We start from the raw sequence: 18,461 nt of genomic DNA on the forward strand, positions 1-18,461 counted from the left end.
ATTCTATAAATAAATAAATATCTTGTGTAAAATTGTATCGTATTTAATAGTATTTCCTGCAAAAATTTAATAACTATTTTATATACACCTCGCATAACATCACTCGGGTTTTAAGGTTGTTCTACTCGTCAACGGCATCATTTTGGTGGTATTGGTAAGTTCAAACTCCGAATTACATTTGTTAGATTTGATATTCAAGTTAGGGTTTGAGTTTGATTTGTTGTGAAACCCTCTTAGATGATGAAATGGGTTTATGGTGACTAGTTATTCTTGTCACTTGGCCGGTTTTGGGTTGGTTGATGATTTGGCCTTGATTAGGCTTTAATCTTGAGTTTAATCACTAGGTTTAGTGATTATGGAAGTGTTGGAACCACTTTAGGTGAATTTGGGTTGACTAATTTTGACTAGAGTCAAAATTAGGGTTTGGTGATGATTATGACCCAATTGTCGATCTAATAAGGTTTATAAACTTAAAATGGATTAAGTTGAAGTATAAAACCGAGTTAAATATGTTTTGGTGTCAAAACTCGCTAACGGCGCGATGTTGACTCCTTTGGGTCAAAATTAGGGTTTAAGTGTCATTATGGGCAAGATAGGTGTTTAACACCTATGATTGGGTTTAATTGGCGTATTAGGACCATTCTCACTTGTGTTAGTGATTATTGGTTAATTTGGGCGCGATTGGGGCTTGAAAGTGCATTTGGGTCGAAATTGTACTAGTTGTCAATTTGGGTTGATTTGTATATCCAACCTAATTGTGTTACTTGTTATGTGATAAATGAAATAGGTACATTCCATCGGCGATTGCGGATTATTCGGTGGCATTCTTCAAGGCGACAAGGTGAGTGTCAATATCTTATGTGCATATGTATGTGTAGGATGGGTGCGGGTCGGGTGAAGTGGTTCTCGATCATAGAGCTCACTTCACATATAGGTGGATTGATGGACTTGTGTATAGGTCCAATTGGCACGGTTGTGCGTTTTGGTTGACCACCTTTGACGAGGTACACACTTTGTGTGTACGTTATCACATGGGCGGGTGATGTGGATTATATAACCCCAATGGCGAAGGGTTAATATTGTGAGTGGAATAATTATGCGTTCATGTTTATGGCGTATTTGTTTGTGGATGTTATGGTAGCAACGAGTGTGAACCACGAGCCGGTAGCACTACAAAAATAGATGTGAACCACGAGCCGGTAGCATCGAGTGTGAACCACGAGCCGGTAGCACTATAAAAATAGATGTGAACCACGAGCCGGTAGCATCGAGTGTGAACCACGAACCGGTAGCACTATAAAAATAGATGTGAACCACGAGCCGGTAGCATTGAGTGTGAACCACGAGCCGGTAGCACTATAAAACGAGGCGTGAACCACGAGCCGGTAGCGTCGAAGTGTGAACCACGAGCCGGTAGCACTATAAAAGAGTATGACTAAAATACGTATGGTGTGAACCACGAGCCGGTAGCACCATAGCGTTATGGTTAACCATATTGTGTTTGTGATTGTTTAGCATGTTAAATATTGTATACGCATAATGTTGTATTGTCGTGATCTAGCTAACCCTCCGGGTGTAGCTTATTGGCATTTGTTCACATTGTCGTTGGTGAACTTACTCATTGTTGATGTTGTTAGCTTGTTGCTTAGTGATAGTACGGTATGCTTAGATTAGCTTGCCTTTATGCTTGGATGCTTCGGTATGCGGTATTTGTTTATTTATGTGGCGTGTCCATTTATGCATATATATGTATGTAGTATATTCTCACTCACTAAGCGTTAGCTTACCCTCTCGTTGTTGACATTTTTATAGATTGCATGGACGCGGCGGCTCGGGTAAGTGCGGGGACTAGTGGACTTGCGTAGTTGCTTTAGAGGCATGCTTTTGGATTCGATTAGGATTGGGTAGCGTATCCCCAATCGCCATGCTCGGCTTTATTTTGTATTAAAAATCATGTGGTTGAAAACTTGTATTTTGTACGAAAGTCGTAAAACGGCCGATGTGGGCCCGGTCTCGTAAAACTTATTTTATGAATGGAACGTGTAAGTTTTTCATATATGAATATGTTGTGAAAAGCGTTTTGTCTAAATACGTCGGGAAGTGGTCAAACATTTTCATGTTTTTGACTTTTTGGGACAGCAGCCTGTCCAGGCCTTTTTGCGCGCCGCGCAGAAGGTTGGCGCGCCGTGCCAATAGCTGTGCAACAAAAATAATTTTTTTTTTGTGATACTTTAAGCGGGTTCGAACGTGGTTTGGTTTGGGTTGTTACAATATTGTTGGTGGTGGTAATGGTACTGTTGGTGTTGATGATGGTGGTACTGTTGATGTCGTTGATGCTGCTGGTGCTTGTAACCTTTGCACCATATTCTCCAAAGCCACTACCCGAGCACGAAGCTTGTTGACTTCTTCTACTACACCAGGATGATTGGCGGTTCGGACGAGCAGGTGAATAAGATCTAGAAATTGAGATAGTATATAATCATGACGAGATACTCTGGAAATGAGAGAGAAAATGGTATTACGAACAGGTTCGCCGGTAAGTGCTTCAGGTTCTTCGCCAAGAGGGGAATGTGGTGGATGCAAGGGATCACCTTCTTCTTGTCTCCAATGACTAAGTAGGCTATGAACCCATCCCCAATTCATCCAGAATAGGTGATGGCTGATTGGTTGATCCATTCCGGTTACACTGTCTTCGGAGTTCAGGTGAATATCCATATCGGAATAGCTGTCGGAGTTTAAGGAATTTGAACTAGATACGGGATCGATCTTGTATAATTAGGGAGATAATTTTTGATATGAAATAGGTTATAGAATTTAGATTAGTATTCTTCCATACATAATTTACATATGTATATATAATACCAAAATTTCATAAATCACGGAGGAATCTTTGGAAGCTGTCAGGTAAAGTTTACAGTAACAGATATGCCAAGATATGAATTCGTCTGTACACTATCTATGCAATAAATGCAAGAAAACTCGTCTAGACTTAGGAACAATAAGCAAGTAATTTCTGACAAGAAATGATAAGCAAAACTCGATAAAAACAGATACGGTCATAGTCCAGACTCACTAATGCATCCTAACAATTACCAGTTAAACACACTAATGCAAATTCTGGTTCCCTATGACTTCAAGATCTGATGTCAACTGTGATGTCCCGTCCAAATCCACTTGGACGAATACATCATTCATCGATTTTACAGTGAGGTACTGACCTCTACATGATACGTTTTGTAAACATTGCATTCTTTTGAAAAGGCACACCATAAATGATTATATAATTCCAAGGTCTTTGACATCTGATGATTTCTACATATAGACAATCACCGTAAATAATAGTTTACAATACTACATCCGTTGACAATGCAGTCAAAATAAGATACATGGTGATGATTTTGTGAATGCAAAGTTTTCTCGAATAAAGCATGTATGACTCCATGCACATAGCTTGTATAACGTATAAGCAAACAGCGGAAGACTTCTAGGAACCTGAGAATAAACATGCTTAAAAGTGTCAACACAAAGGTTGGTGAGTTCATAGTTTTAATATTGCGCATAATCTGTATATAAAGGTGGATCACAAGATTTCAGTTGTTTCATCCAGAAACGTTTATCAAAATATTATACAAGATTGAGCACCCTGGTAACTAAATTTTAACGTCTAAATAATAATTACCCCTGATTTAACATACATGCAACCAACATATACAATACACGCAAACCAACGTGTACTAAACTCAAATAGCATACGTCTGTTTTATAGTTCAGGCTAGGGTTTCTATACCTGGAACAGACGGGGATGTCAAGCCCTATGGATCCATATACCACTATTCAAACCCACCGGTTCTTATAACCGGCAGTTACTAGTTACCAAAGCTAAGGGATTTTCGGTTCAAACTCGGTGTAGAATTTAGTATGTACTTGTATCCATTGCGTTTAAAATAAAGTGCATGTATTCTCAGCCCAAAAATATAGATTGCAAAAGCAATTAAAAAAAGGAGCAAATGAAACTCACCTTAGCAGCACATAAGGTCATTCACCGAAAAGAGTTAACTGTCGAGCCATATGAGGTAGGAAACCCTCAAGTACGGTTCTAAAATGCAAAATAACCGTAGATTTCAACCTAGAGAACATATATTGGTCAATACATGTCTAACAAGCTAGGTCAGGTCATAGTGTATCACAATCCTAATGCTCGAGACCGTCATACAAAAGTTAACAAAAGTCATCTCAAAAAGTCAACTTGGCCCAATATGATCTTTAAATCTATACATGTTTATTATATTAACATAGTATAAGTCTTGATAGTTGAATGAATAGATACTTTACAAAATTCAAAACATTACATAAATGACTAAACTGTCAATTTTGATAATTTTTATAGAAATCAGTGTAGCTTCGTTTGACAATTGGTCAGAGTTAAAATTTTCTCTTTATATCCAGAATACTACACAAAAGTTTTCAAAAGTTAACTCGACTTGAGTAACACGTAGCGACTGTTGTGGTTTTGAGATTTTAAGGATTTGAAATGCAAATATAACCAAGTGACCTACTTTGATGATTTTAGAAATGTATTCTGGACTTGGTTTGGAAAATGGACAGAACTGAGAGCTTCTCCTTGCTACTAAATTGTATTATTATTTATTTCAGAATTTACGTTATATTTGAATGATCATGGAAATCAAAAATATTTTAATCTTTCACATAGTTTCCCAATACTTGTAAAATTTGACTATAGTTTTTATAAAGTTTTAAAATATGATAAAACAGTCAACTTTGTCAATTGTTCAATAAAACGAGATGTGCCTTATATAGGAATTCATTTACTCGAGTAGTAATATCTAAAAATCCAATTTATCAATCTCATAGACAAGTTGTTTAAATATTAATTTGCAGTTTCAAACACAATTTCAATTAACGTCAACATAATTTAGTTGACCATATCTTTTAATCCGTTCATCGAAATCACTCGATTTTTAAATAAAAAGTTATTAATTTTTCGATAGCTTTCCAACGGCATACATATCATATACTTTATATCAGTAGCATATGTATCATATTTGTGATTCATCATGAACTATCTAACGAAAAAAAGTTAAAGTATACAAGCATGCATAAACCTATATACTCGAGCACTACACATGGATACACTATTAATTTATAAAAGAAAAGATATGAATGCTCACGTATCAATATTGTGATTCAATATTGCAGGAAAGTACGTAGACGCGATGGAACGGATAGACACTCGGTTGACCCATGATTCACGAATCATACCCACGAACATTACCCATAGTCTCCATAACTATAACCCATAATTTCCTTAGCTTAAACCCACTCGAAAACCCGTTTTGTAAACACTTGGGCAGAACCTCGTCGTAGTATTTTATGTACTACTACTACTGCTACTACTACTACTACTACTACTACTACTACTTACAGAGTATGTGAAGAGAAATGAGACCAGAGTGCAGAGAAATCGAGCAATTTATAGAATGTTTCCTGAATCCTATCCTCATGCGATCGCATGAGGTATGTGTGTGATGCTCATGTGATCGCATGAGCTCACTTTGACAGCTAACATACACTAATTTCTTCTATCGACATTAGTTTATTATAAATAGTTATATATATATATATATATATATATATATATATATATATATATATATATATATATATACATATATATATATATATACATATATATATATATATACATATATATATATATATATATATATATATTAAATCTTTAGAATTAATTAAATATTATATTATATTCTCGTGCATAGTTGATTTGTAATTTTAGCACAGATGAATTGTACGTTGACGCTCGACTTACGTACCAGTTTCGGTTTTTCAAACGTCCTTACGTACGCTTAGAAAACTTGTACTTTACGTTTCACGACGTGTACCTTTATCAATAATTAGACTTATTTCACCAATAATTTATACTAATTGAAATGTAACTTATTCATTTAAGTGTTATGGTCATTTGCTTCTTAAAATCATCGTCCTAATATATATAAAATAATATTATTTTAAATCTAAACGTTTTATGACTAAGTTATTATCATATTTTATCACATTATAATATATATATATATATATATTTTTATTCATGTCTAGTTACAAATATTTGTTCGTGAATCGTCGGTCAAAATCATATAAATTTTAAATTTAAATTTGGTCAGAAATTTTCGGATCGTCACAAATAGTAACTCATTCTATCGACATGTTAATGTGGTAATGGCGGTGGATGTACGTGGGTCGAGATCAACTTCGATAGAAAATGCAGGAGGTTTAGGTTGAGGCAACACGCCATCATTACCCAACATAAGTACCACCGATAACATTGTTGGCCTATCTTCTGCATGATTTTGCACACATAACAGACCAATGTGTATTGACCGTAGTACCTCAGAGTTGATGCATGAGTCGCACAACGATGCTGAAACCAGTTGAAGACTCTTGTCATCTTTAAAGAGCCTCCATGCCTAACATATATCAGATAGATTAAACTGCATTTACTATTAAACTATATACATGTTACTCATTTATCTAGTGATTTGTTATAAATGCATACCAATACATACCAAAAAAAAGGGAGACTAAAGGCCAAACACAATATTCATGTGGTTCAACAATGTATATGTACTCAACAAGATTAATAACTTGATTTGAACTTACATGTCCAAGAAGGTTGTCAGTATGCTGTTAAGAGAAAATCAGTTGATTCTTCTTCCCACTTATTATTTCCAGCACCAAATCACCGAAGCTAAACACGTTCGATTTTATAGAAAAAACCCCATGAAGAGCGTATTCAGGAGGGATGTAACCACTATAAGTAATTTGATAAATTTAATCAGTATGATATTTTAAATGTACACATGAGGATCAAATTTGAAGTTAAGATTCTTACTAAGTTTCAACCACATTCTTTGTATTGGCCCCCGTCTCACATCCTTCAAATATTCTAACAACTGGCAACTAGCAACTGGAAACTACGCTCCAGCTAGAGGATCGGCGGCTTGTACGGGCACACGACCCTAGTTGTACAAGTCCTAAAAAAATTAAAAATACAATTAAATTGAACAATTTAAAAAACCTTCTAAGAGCATATAGTGGCTGGTCGACGTTCATGTCAAAGTAACACCTCGGAAACGACATGATCCAAACGTCGCACCACTCCTTGTTGACGTCGCATGTCATTTCGGCTCCGATGTGCAAAGTAAAATTTTGATTTTTTAAGTTTTTAATTTACTTTTATCCATTATTTTTTCCTATTACTTCCCAAGTTCCCATATACTCATGACCACATACGAGTTCCAGGGTGTCAATTCGATTTTTTTTTTCTTTTGAAAAGCGAGAAAAATTATATTAATCACGAAAGGAATAATACACGAGAAATAGTACACGGATGATCACACGACTAAGAAAACAAGCATCACAAAAACGGGTTGCAAAGGTGACACCCCATGCACAATGTAGACTAGATCGTAAGCTACACACTCGGAATACTCAACCAAGTCACCCAATCGAATTTATTTCCTCTTCAACTTTGATTGATTTACAAGCGTTTTGATGGATCGGCGACGGGGACAGATGTTGCAACCACACCGCGCTGGAGTCTCAACGCTGTAATTGACGATTTTCATTGAGTTTTTTTTTTGTGATTTTTTATTCCTTTTTTAATTAATCTGATTTTTATTTTTATATACCCAATTGTTTGTGTATACTTTTTTAAATAGGAGATGATTCTCACAAAAAATAATAATATTAATTTACTATTATACCCTTAATTATACTTAAAAATAATTTAAGTTCAATTTAATAAATTAATTTAAAGTATAACTGTAACTGTAAATTGTGAATTTTTGAGAAGTGATGGATAAAAAAAAATGTGGATTATCTTCTTTTCAAAAAATTAGTAAGAAGAAAGATAAAACTCAAATAAAAAATTCAACAGTGTTTGTGTAGACGTCACTTCAAAATATCATACGACGTCGTCCGGGCGTGAAGAAACGCCATCAACGATGTTCTGGTGGGAAAACGTCATTCTGATGGACTAAAAAAGTTTGAAGATTTGCAATGTCGAACACATTCTAGAAAAAGATTCGATCATCCTCAGGTAAATTCTCAACCAGGTCCCACAACCTCTACATTACTTCACTACATAATTGACTTTGGAATTTAACACTAACTCTCGTACACAACTTTCTGAACCGTTTTAATTGAACGGGTCAAACAAGTTAGTTTAGTTGACGATTTGGTTTCAAGTGGAGCCTGTACGTTTGGCTGGTCCATACTTTTTTTATTGTTGAATTTTAATTTGAACAATCAATCAATAAATCTCATTTAACACAGTCTAGTTAATTGTTATTTTAAATTGTTGAAATTTAGGGTTTCGAACTGAACTAATCAGAACCTGAATTAGGTTTTAGTTATAACAATTTCTCTTTAGGAATCTACGAAACTTACAAATTCAATATTATTTCAGTTTAATTTCATTATTAGTGACGTTGAATCTCATTTAACTGATGATAACCTAAAATAAATTTGTATAATTTGGGGAAAATACGAAAGGGATCAATTTTAACCCAGATTAATTTGACATGGAACCTTCTAACAAGCTATAGAGATACATCAGTACCCGACAAACCCCTTAAGTATTACGGAGTATAAGTCAAGTTTCCAAAAAAACTTTATCAAGTTAATTATGACCACATTTAATTTTTTTGAATGTCGACAATTAATTTCTGACTGGGGTCTACCATCCTCGTATGTATTCTAGTAGACAATTTTGACAATATAATTGAGTTCAATTTTGTATATGCTTAAACATGCACATACATTCTAATAAACAATGACTTTTCACCTGCAGCTTTTATTCTTCTCCGTCGCTTTACTATCATTTTTGACAAATTGTGCAGCAGTAAATACGTTAGTTGTTGATCAAGACATCAGAGACAATGAAACGATTGTTTCAGCAAATGAAATGTACGAAATGGGCTTTTTTAGCCCTGGTAACTCCCAGTATCGATACGTGGGGATATGGTACAAGAACATATCTCCGCAGACAGTCGTATGGGTTGCTAACAGAGAGCCCCCTGTTACCAGTACGTTTGGTGTGTTCAGAGTCAATAGCAACGGAACGTTGTTGATTGTTAACGGTAATAATAACTCTTTAATTTGGTCGTCCAACTATTCGTTACCTGTCGGTAACGTAAATATTGTGGCGAAACTTCTGGATTCGGGAAACTTTATCGTGAAAGATAACAGTAGTAGCAGTGATGAAGATTTTATATGGCAAAGCTTTGATTACCCGGGTGACACGTTGCTAGCCGGAATGAAATATGGGAAGGATTTGATTACCGGAAGGTATTGGTCGATGAGTTCTTGGAAGAGTCTAGAAGATCCATCTCCGGGTCTATACGAAACCCGGGTTGATACAAATGGATATCCGCAATTTTTTCGTTGGCGTGGTTCTGTATTAGAAACTAGGTTTGGTCCATGGAATGGTGTTAGATTTAGTGGTAGTTTACCAAGTAAGCCAAATCCTTATTACACATATGAGTTTGTTTGTAATCAGAAGGAGGTATATTTTAAATATGATCTTTATAACACCTCTTTTATAACAAGGTTGTATATGAATCCAGAAGGCACCCGGGCTCGATTAAACTGGATTAATGCTACTCAAGGTTGGGTTACTAATTTGGCCACAGCGGTTGATATGTGTACCCCGTATGGAGTCTGCGGTCCATTCGGACACTGTAACTATAACAACTACCCTGGATGTAGTTGTTTGGATGGGTTTGAACCAAGACAACCAGATGAATGGAACGCGGGTAATTGGTTGGGTGGTTGTCAACGTAAAAAGCCGTTGAAGTGTGGGGATAAAGATGGGTTTCAAAGACTTTCGGGTGTGAAACTACCGGATACTCGGAGTTCATGGTACGATGTGAACATGACCCTTGTGGAATGTAAAAAGGTGTGCAAGAGAAATTGTTCATGTACAGCTTATGCAAACTTGGATATGAGAAAAGGTGGAAGTGGATGTTTGTTATGGTTTGATGATCTGATGGACATTAGAGAAAATGATGAAAATCAAGATATTTTCGTAAGAATAGCAAAATCTGAATATTCAGGTACTCAAAAATATTTTTTTCTTTAGTATATGGTTATTGAACTATTACCATCATATAGTTTTATTCCACTGGACACCAAGATTGCTTAGTTTTTGTAGTAATCTATAAATTTAACTTGCCTTCGCCTATTGGTATGACATATATATCGTTGATAATGTTATGTTGTTATGATTGTATTCATAAAAGTAGGCATATTCACTGTAAACTAGATAGACTTTAATCAATGCTTCAGTAACTATAATTTGTTGGAGTTAATGGTTCTTGTTTTAATTTTTAGTCACCACATCTTTGTTTAATGATGTTATATGCTTTCAGTGGAAAAAGTAATCAAAGTGGTTCTTCCAACAACAATTGGTATGGTTCTGGTTGGCCTAGCTTTGGCAGTGTATGCTTGGAAGAAGAGGCGGTCTCATGAACTGAGACAAGGTAATGCGATTATGTTTAATTTAAATTTAACTTAAGGAATCGAGTATTATAAGTTATCCCATTTCAGGTAATCTGTCGGAATCCCTGTCTGAGGAGGATGATACTGGTGGGGTCAAGAATAAAGATGATAACTTGCCGTTTTTCAGCTTTTCGGAAATATCGAAGTTGACAAATAACTTCTCAATAGACAATAAACTTGGAGAAGGTGGCTTTGGTCCAGTTTACAAGGTAGCACATTAGTGCATTTATCATCTATATTAGTGCATTTACAAGGTAGCACATTACTGATGGGGCGATTTGGTAAAATATGATTGGAAGTTAGTTTAAAAGGTTGTTGAAAATGTAAGAAAAAGATAAAATTATTAATTTTATATTCAAAAACGCCCAAAAAAACACCCCACTACCGGTGTTTTTGGGCGTTTCATGCGCCACCTCATTAGCAAATTGGTCACAAACGCCCCATTATCTGGTCTAAGAAATAAAGAGTTATAAGTACAAATATCTTTGCTCATGGAGATAAACGGAAGAATGTATGACATTAATGATACTTATCCTAATGTTTAGGGTGTAATGGACGATGGACAAGAGATAGCTGTGAAGCGGCTATCAGACACTTCTACACAAGGGCTTGATGAGTTTAAGAATGAGGTTAGATGTATTCATAAGCTTCAGCATCGGAATCTTGTAAAGATTTTGGGATCATGTGCTCAAAAAAATGAAGTCATGTTGATTTATGAATACATGCGTAACGGAAGCTTAGATACAATATTATTTGGTAAGACAACTTCTGTTAATAAAATATTTCCCTAATAAACTTTGACCCATAAGCTATCTAGTTGACTCAATATAATTTGGTGGTCTATATTCCGTGCAGACGAAACCAAAAGTTCAGTCCTTGATTGGAGTCAGCGATTCTGCATCATTAAGGGAATTGCTCGAGGGCTTCTTTATCTGCATCAAGATTCCCATCTTCGTATAATTCATAGAGATTTAAAAGCTTCGAATATTTTGTTGGACAGTGATATGAACCCAAAGATATCAGATTTTGGGCTTGCTAGAATATTTGAAGGATATGAGACCGGGGCGAGTACAAAGAATGTGGTTGGAACTTAGTAAGTATCTAAATTTCATATTTAATCCTCTTACTTACATTTAATTTTATTTAATAATCATATAATTTAAATTAACAAGTGCCTTACAGTGGTTACATCCCCCCGGAGTACGCTCTTCATGGGGTTTTCTCTGTAAAATCAGACGTGTTTAGCTTCGGTGTTTTGGTGCTGGAAATAATAAGTGGGAAAAGGAACCGACGTGTTTTCTCTAAACAGCATGGTCACAACCTTCTTGGACATGTAAGTTCATTGCAACTTTTTTGTGTGTGTGTGTGCGTGTGTGTGTATGAATGATATGCAGTTATAACATATCACTAGATAAATGAGTAACATGAATATTAGTGTTGCAAAATTCGTTATTCGGGGATTAACTAGTGTTGCAAAATTCGTTATTCGGGGATTAATTGGTCGGGACTTTGGAAGGAGTAATCGGCAATTCGGGGATTAATCGGAGATTAATCGGATTGTACTGTATACATTTAAATATTAAATTTCAAAAATTATATGTGTAAATATAGAAGAAAACCATAGATATAAACATAAAAATAAACTTTAATATAATTGTTTAAAATTGTTCATTTTGTTCAAAAACTATAAAGTTCTAGTTTAAATTCATGTTAAAATGTTGACCAATTTTGACTTTGACCGACTTTTATTACCAAATTCGATTTTGACCCGTCAATTGACATTGACAGGTTAATTAAACGGATTTTGAAAAATCAGAATTGATTGCTCTTAAAACTGATTAATCGGCGAGTAATCGGGTTTTTTTCAACAGTGAATATTAGTATATACTGTAGTAATTGCAGTTTATTATATCATTATATCTGATGTCTTGATATATTTCAGGCATGGAGGCTCTTTAAAGATGACCAGAGTCTTCAACTGTTTGCTGCATCATCATGCGACTCGTGCATCATCTCTGAGGTACTCAGGTCAATACACATTGGTCTGTTATGTGTACAAAATCACGCAGAAGATAGGCCAACAATGGCATCGGTGGTAATCATGTTGGGTAATGATGGTGTGTTGCCTCAACCTAAACCACCTGCATTTTTCACTGAAGCCGACTTCGACCCACATACATCCTCCACCAGTACCACAATGTCTGCCAACGATATGACTGTGTCATTAATAGGTCGATAGAACGAGTACATATTTTTGTCAACATCTTCCTCTTGCAGCTATATTCAAACATGTTGCATATATTAAAGTTTTCTTATTCATCTAAGGTGAAGATGAACCATAGGAACAACGATGTATAAATTTGTAATCTTGAATAATTCTGTTGAATGTTTTCTCTATATCTTTTGGATGATGTAGAAAAAGAGGTCATACAAACAATTTGAATCATACTATAGACCGATTAATTGTTCTTAAAACTTACATGTTTAAGATCTCATCCATATGTGTAAATGAATTATTCGATACTTGAACTGAAACGATTGATAATTGTGCACATTATGGGATCTGTGGTCCAAATGGTGTCTGTAACATTTACAACGCCCCTCCTTACCTAAAAACCTCAATTCTGATGACCTTGTTCCTAGTTTTCCCTTCTATTCTTCCCGTGTTGCTCTTAATGACCAGGTTCCTTCGAATGGTTATAATAAATGGTCCAGTTCATCTTCTTTGGTGGGTGATGTGATTATAAGTTCAGTTCTTCCTGTTTTATCAAGTCAGCAGAAGGTTTTCATTCAAGCCATGATGTTTGGACCATCTTCTTCGGTTTCGAACATTATTGGTGGTCTATTATTATCTGAGAAGATGGTGCGCTCAACGGGGTTCGCTTAAAAGTATAAGAAAAGTGTGGACTGTGACGACTCGCGTCGCTTACGAGATTTCGAAGAAGATGTGTGATAGGGCAAGTTATTCAGCTTATGTTTCACGAAGAACCTGGTGCTACATCCGAGGTTGCTAATGATGTTGGTTCTTCGAACGTGTCCAATCCTGGATCTCGGGCTAGTTATAAGTCTCGAACAGGGAAGAAGGTGACGTATGCTCAAGTCGATTGTAGATTTCGAAACCGGGTGATATTGAAAAAGTAGTACAACTATGGCAGGTACGAATGGCTAACGTTAGCTCTCAGTATCTTGGTTGGCGAGTTGGTTTATGTTTCTTTGGTTTGTCGATTCACATCTTGAGTTGTGGTTTGGAGGTGGTGTTTTTTTGTTGTTTCGTTTGTTTTGGCATTGTGCGTGTTATTCTTATTATATTGTTGAGGCTCGTAGTCAGACACCTTTGTTTAGTTGTGTAGGTGTATTGTTTTCTTGTTTCGATCCTAATCAGGTTTCATTGTATTCTTTTGGTTTGGCTCTTTAATTTTTAATAGATATTTGTTTATTGTTTATACTAGCCTTTAAGAGCCCGTGCGTTGCACGGTGGGCCCCATTAAAAACTAAGTATAAAATGTTAATGAAATAATTACAAAAGAAACACAACATCGTCAATATAAAACTTATGCGTTGACATGTAAACAAACAATGTTTCAAATTCAACAAATGCATTTAAGTTGTTAAAAGTATTGATAAAAACACTTACAAATGAGAGCCAAAAACCTATAAAAAATGACCATAAAAACCAAAGTTAAAAGGATGTTTTAATGCACATCCAATAACCAATTGTCATACTTAAGATGACTCATGACATAAGAAATAAACATATATGTTTCACATAAATGAAACGAATGAGGATGATAAGAGAACTTATTCTATGTCAAATTACTTTTGAAGGAAAAACATAATGTTACGTTGAAGTTATAAGGATGGGTTTCGTTAGAGAAATTGATGCCTTCATTAGTTTACCTTAATAGCTATAGCAAGCAAGAGGTGCAACTCTCTGTCAATGTCAATGCTTCACTTCAACAATCATACATGTGTATAGTAAAGCATATCATATTAAAAGCATAAGACTCAACAACCAATAATAAGATTCAAGTTAGAGCATGTAAAAGAGTACCAATACTAATAATATAATTAAACCAGCCAATCGAATTGAGACTTACCTTCCGAGCGAAAGACATATTTGAGGTCACGTTGTCATCTTCAACACTTTCAAGAAACTTTGAAAGTTATTGTACAAATTTAGTTTGTAAACATACAAATGCAAGTCTATTATCATTTAGAATAAAATATAAAATGGCATAGTTGACAATATTAAAATTACCTCTTGATGGAGGTGGAATATGTGTACTCTTATGTAGAGCTTTACCACCAGTAGACGACTTTGAACACCTGAATTCACGTTCAGGCTTGGGACCAGTTCCCTTAACATGTACTCATCGTGCATAACCAAGCACGTTCTTAAAACTAAAAGAGAGGAAACAATTATAAAAGTGTCAAATTTGAATAGAAAAACTTAAAATTTATGAAAAAAACTTTCTTCTATCTATTAACAACCCCACTTCAATTAGTTTGGCTTGGAGTTCTCTATCATCCTAAATGCACCAATTTTAGACAATTTATAAATGTAACTTTAAGCTTTTATAGTATCAAAGATTTCTGTAACTATTGAAATATCTAAACCTGGACAAACTAAATGGTTGTAGTTACCTTATTTTAGTCAAAGTCCCCACTATAGTCAGGAATTTGATACTTAAGACAGTCAAAAGATAAAAGAAGACAACAAAATCGTATTTCTCGAGTTAAGAAAGTCATTATCCCAAACTAAAATTTCCCATATTAACACAGAGATTTAACCTCTAAGATTTTGAAGCCATTGAGTTGTTATCATTTCACTAAGCTGCTCGAAATACTCTTTGCTATTTATGTCTGTCAACCTACATAAATACAAAAATAAACAAATACACTTTTTAAGCTTTTTAAGAGTTGTATTGGTTATGATTGCATTAATATTTAATATAATTATATAAATTTATAGACAACAAAAAATATAGCTATTTAGAAGTTTGTATGAAGTAAAAATACACACTTCACATGACTCCCATATGTTGATATTCAGTCTACTTCACAGCTACATTACTGCTTCAGTGATACCATATCTTGTCTACTAAACCAAAATAGACAACAAAAGATAGAGTAATATTTATAAGAGATAAGATATAGAATCTCCGAAGATTGATACTAACCGTTGACATTTAATCAAACACATTGGGTGCATCCAGAAAACCTTCAAAATGTAATATACAAACTGCTACAAATGGTAGCAAATACAACAGTTGTTCTAATCGTATATATGAATATGCTTCCATTCAACACCACCAGCTGCACATAAGAAGAATCAGGGAAAAAAACATAAATGTAAGCATAATACATAAGAAAAATCAGTAGGAACATTTAACACAGATGTTGATTAAGCACACAACCAAAGAAGTAATTTGTGCCCAAATTGTGCAAGACCAAGCCATATCCCAAAGAGAATATCATAAGCATACAACCTATGAGTCAGGAATTTTCGAAAAACAATTTTACAAAGCACGACCACTGCATCACAATCAAGAAACCAACAACAGTTATTACTAAATAAACAACAAATTCTGCATAAATCAAACAACTAATAAATTTCAGGGCTGCAAATCTATTTCAAGTCAAGTGTTCAGAAAATACAGGGATGCAAATAGTATCCTACACCAATTTAGGAGGATCAGAACACTAACCTGACCAACTTTATCAGTATAATAATTGTTGCTCTTGAGAAAGATAACAACATCAACACCAGCATCAGCATGTACCATATACACGCTGGTATGTAAATGGCTCCTGAACTTGGAAGTTGGAATTACTTACAATCCTACCTCAAAAAGATTCACTTCTTTTATTCCAAGTTTTTAACAATAACTGCATAATTGCTGATTGAGGTTGTACCCAATAATCCATCGTTCACTTCATGAATGAAACTTTGATGAAGCATAGGATCCTAATGAAACTTTGTTGTCAATCAAACTCTGAACGAAACCAAAATCCAGCCAATCGGTTCCTGAATAATGCAACAATAAGTGAAAAAAATAGGAATAAACGATAAACACTAATTAGATTGATTTGCTAAAGAAATTATCTACAATAAATAATCCAGAAAATGGTATATTAAGAACCACCTAGTAGGCCACTGGAAATTATCTATAAAATGTTAGATTCAATATTTATAGATGCTTTTAACCTGTTTCTAACTGAAACTGTTTTGATCCATTTGATTCATGACGGACCTACTTGACCCGCCCATATTGTCATCTATAAAACAATTAAAAAAACACTTATGTGGCACCTTTCTATATGTGTCTCTTATACGTTGTATGTGTTTGATCAGTTTAAAGGGAAATATAATTATTCATAAAAGTCTGCCTTTAGCGAATACATATTAAGGTGGCAAGACTTACCGTTCAGGTACCGGGTCGATAAGGTATATGTGAGAATGAGTCAACCCGCAAAATTGATGTATGTCAGTGTAAAGATAAGAGAAATAATTAATGTGTTACATATGATATCTAACTTCATATTGAGGACCATCCTTACTATCGAATTCATCCACATTTGTAACTATTAAATGGTAAATAGCGAAAATTATTCAAGAACTAAAATGAGTATAATTCTTGTAGCAAAGAGCAACAAAAAAATGGATCATAAGCTAGGTCAATACAATCAAGTAGCTTCATCTCTCTTGCTCATAATATCGACTAAAAATTAACCTGCTATTATTAACACCATAGCTTGTCATTTAAACAATAATCTAACCTTTTCTTCAATCAATTTTTAGTGTCCTTCGATATAGATCAACGTTAAAGCTTTCTTTTATGAATATGTAGAACGTGACAAATGAGTTTGATATCGTCCTAATTCTCTGCAAAAAACAATTTAGTTAGTATAGCCTCAAACTTTATGCTACACTTCTCAATACATAAACATAAATTATTGATATAGATCACCAATACAGAATGATTAAATTTTGCGAAATATATATCAATCTACACAGTTATAAAGATTGAAACCCTAAATCAGTTATACATGAGAATTAATAAAATTAAATCATTCACAAAAGAAATTAAAACCCTAAATCAATTTTACGGAATAGAAATTACATACCTGATTGACGACAACATGAAGAAGAATTAGTAGTAGGCATATGACGGTGAACACTAATGCGATTTCAAAACCCTAATCGTGTTCATTGCTGTCGATTCCATTGTATATCTCAAACTCTCCGTTAAAAATTATGAATCATAAAAAAAAAACGAATGTGGTATTACATCGCAGACGGAATTGCAGAGGGTAGGCGGCGTTGATGGCGATAAAACGGCAAGCGGCTGCCGGAGATTGTGCGGCCGTTTTTTTTTTTTTGAAAGCGTAATGTGTGTGTTTTGTTTTGCACTGCGGATTTTTTTTTTTTATTCTATATGCGGACACGTGGCAAGTGGAAGGGATGGGACAGGTGTAATAACTTGACCAATAAAATTATAACATTTGGCGGGTTGGAGAGATAATCATTGGTAGTGTGGCATGTAGCAATAAGCCACATGGTTTGTAAAGGGTAAAGAAAGATAGAGAAGATAGAGAAGAGAAGATAAGTTTTCGGGTTTTTTGAAAAATAAAAAATGTAGGAGTAAATTACGAGAGTAAATATGAGTTAACTTCTTTGAGACTGATTTAGTGATAATTGGAAAGTGTAAATGTGGTAGAGAATAAAATGGTTATGCGGAAAATTTGTATTGCACCACACAACATTTTATATTTACCACACAATATTAATACAACACACCATCTTTCTCTTTGAGGACAAGTCAACAATAGATCGGATAAGATGATCACATATTCATATT

At 34.6% G+C, this 18,461-nt stretch overlaps 1 protein-coding gene and 2 long non-coding RNA genes across 5 annotated transcripts; 1 reads left to right on the forward strand and 2 right to left on the reverse strand.

Annotated features, from left to right (window-relative positions):
- Positions 1-8,860: 8,860 nt before the first annotated feature.
- LOC139862305 (G-type lectin S-receptor-like serine/threonine-protein kinase At4g27290) lies at positions 8,861-13,073 on the forward strand. 2 transcript variants are annotated; one of them, XR_011764124.1, is made up of 7 exons: positions 8,861-10,154; positions 10,470-10,580; positions 10,648-10,808; positions 11,145-11,355; positions 11,455-11,692; positions 11,772-11,932; positions 12,542-12,679. XR_011764124.1 is itself a non-coding variant. In XM_071850883.1 (7 exons), the coding sequence occupies exons 1-7, from the start codon at positions 8,873-8,875 to the stop codon at positions 12,836-12,838; spliced, it is 2,451 nt and encodes an 816-aa protein (XP_071706984.1). In that variant the 5' UTR covers positions 8,861-8,872; the 3' UTR covers positions 12,839-13,073. The 2 variants fall into 2 exon arrangements, 1 of the variants encoding a protein (XP_071706984.1); XM_071850883.1 differs by having other exon boundaries at positions 11,782-11,932; positions 12,542-13,073.
- A 1,229-nt stretch (positions 13,074-14,302) lies between these two features.
- Positions 14,303-16,247, reverse strand: LOC139863028 (uncharacterized). 2 transcript variants are annotated; one of them, XR_011764368.1, is made up of 3 exons: positions 16,017-16,247; positions 15,623-15,915; positions 14,303-15,470 (listed from the first exon to the last, which is right to left on the reverse strand). It is a non-coding gene; the product is annotated as an uncharacterized lncRNA (long non-coding RNA). The 2 variants fall into 2 exon arrangements; XR_011764367.1 differs by having other exon boundaries at positions 15,623-15,697; positions 15,780-16,247.
- Positions 16,248-16,313: 66 nt separating this feature from the next.
- LOC139863029 (uncharacterized) lies at positions 16,314-17,879 on the reverse strand. The gene is made up of 3 exons (XR_011764369.1): positions 17,728-17,879; positions 17,380-17,485; positions 16,314-16,627 (listed from the first exon to the last, which is right to left on the reverse strand). It is a non-coding gene; the product is annotated as an uncharacterized lncRNA (long non-coding RNA).
- Between the last annotated feature and the right edge of the window lie 582 nt (positions 17,880-18,461).

This window comes from Rutidosis leptorrhynchoides, chromosome 8 (genome assembly GCF_046630445.1).
Source record: "Rutidosis leptorrhynchoides isolate AG116_Rl617_1_P2 chromosome 8, CSIRO_AGI_Rlap_v1, whole genome shotgun sequence".
Taxonomy (NCBI): Eukaryota; Viridiplantae; Streptophyta; class Magnoliopsida; order Asterales; family Asteraceae; genus Rutidosis; species Rutidosis leptorrhynchoides.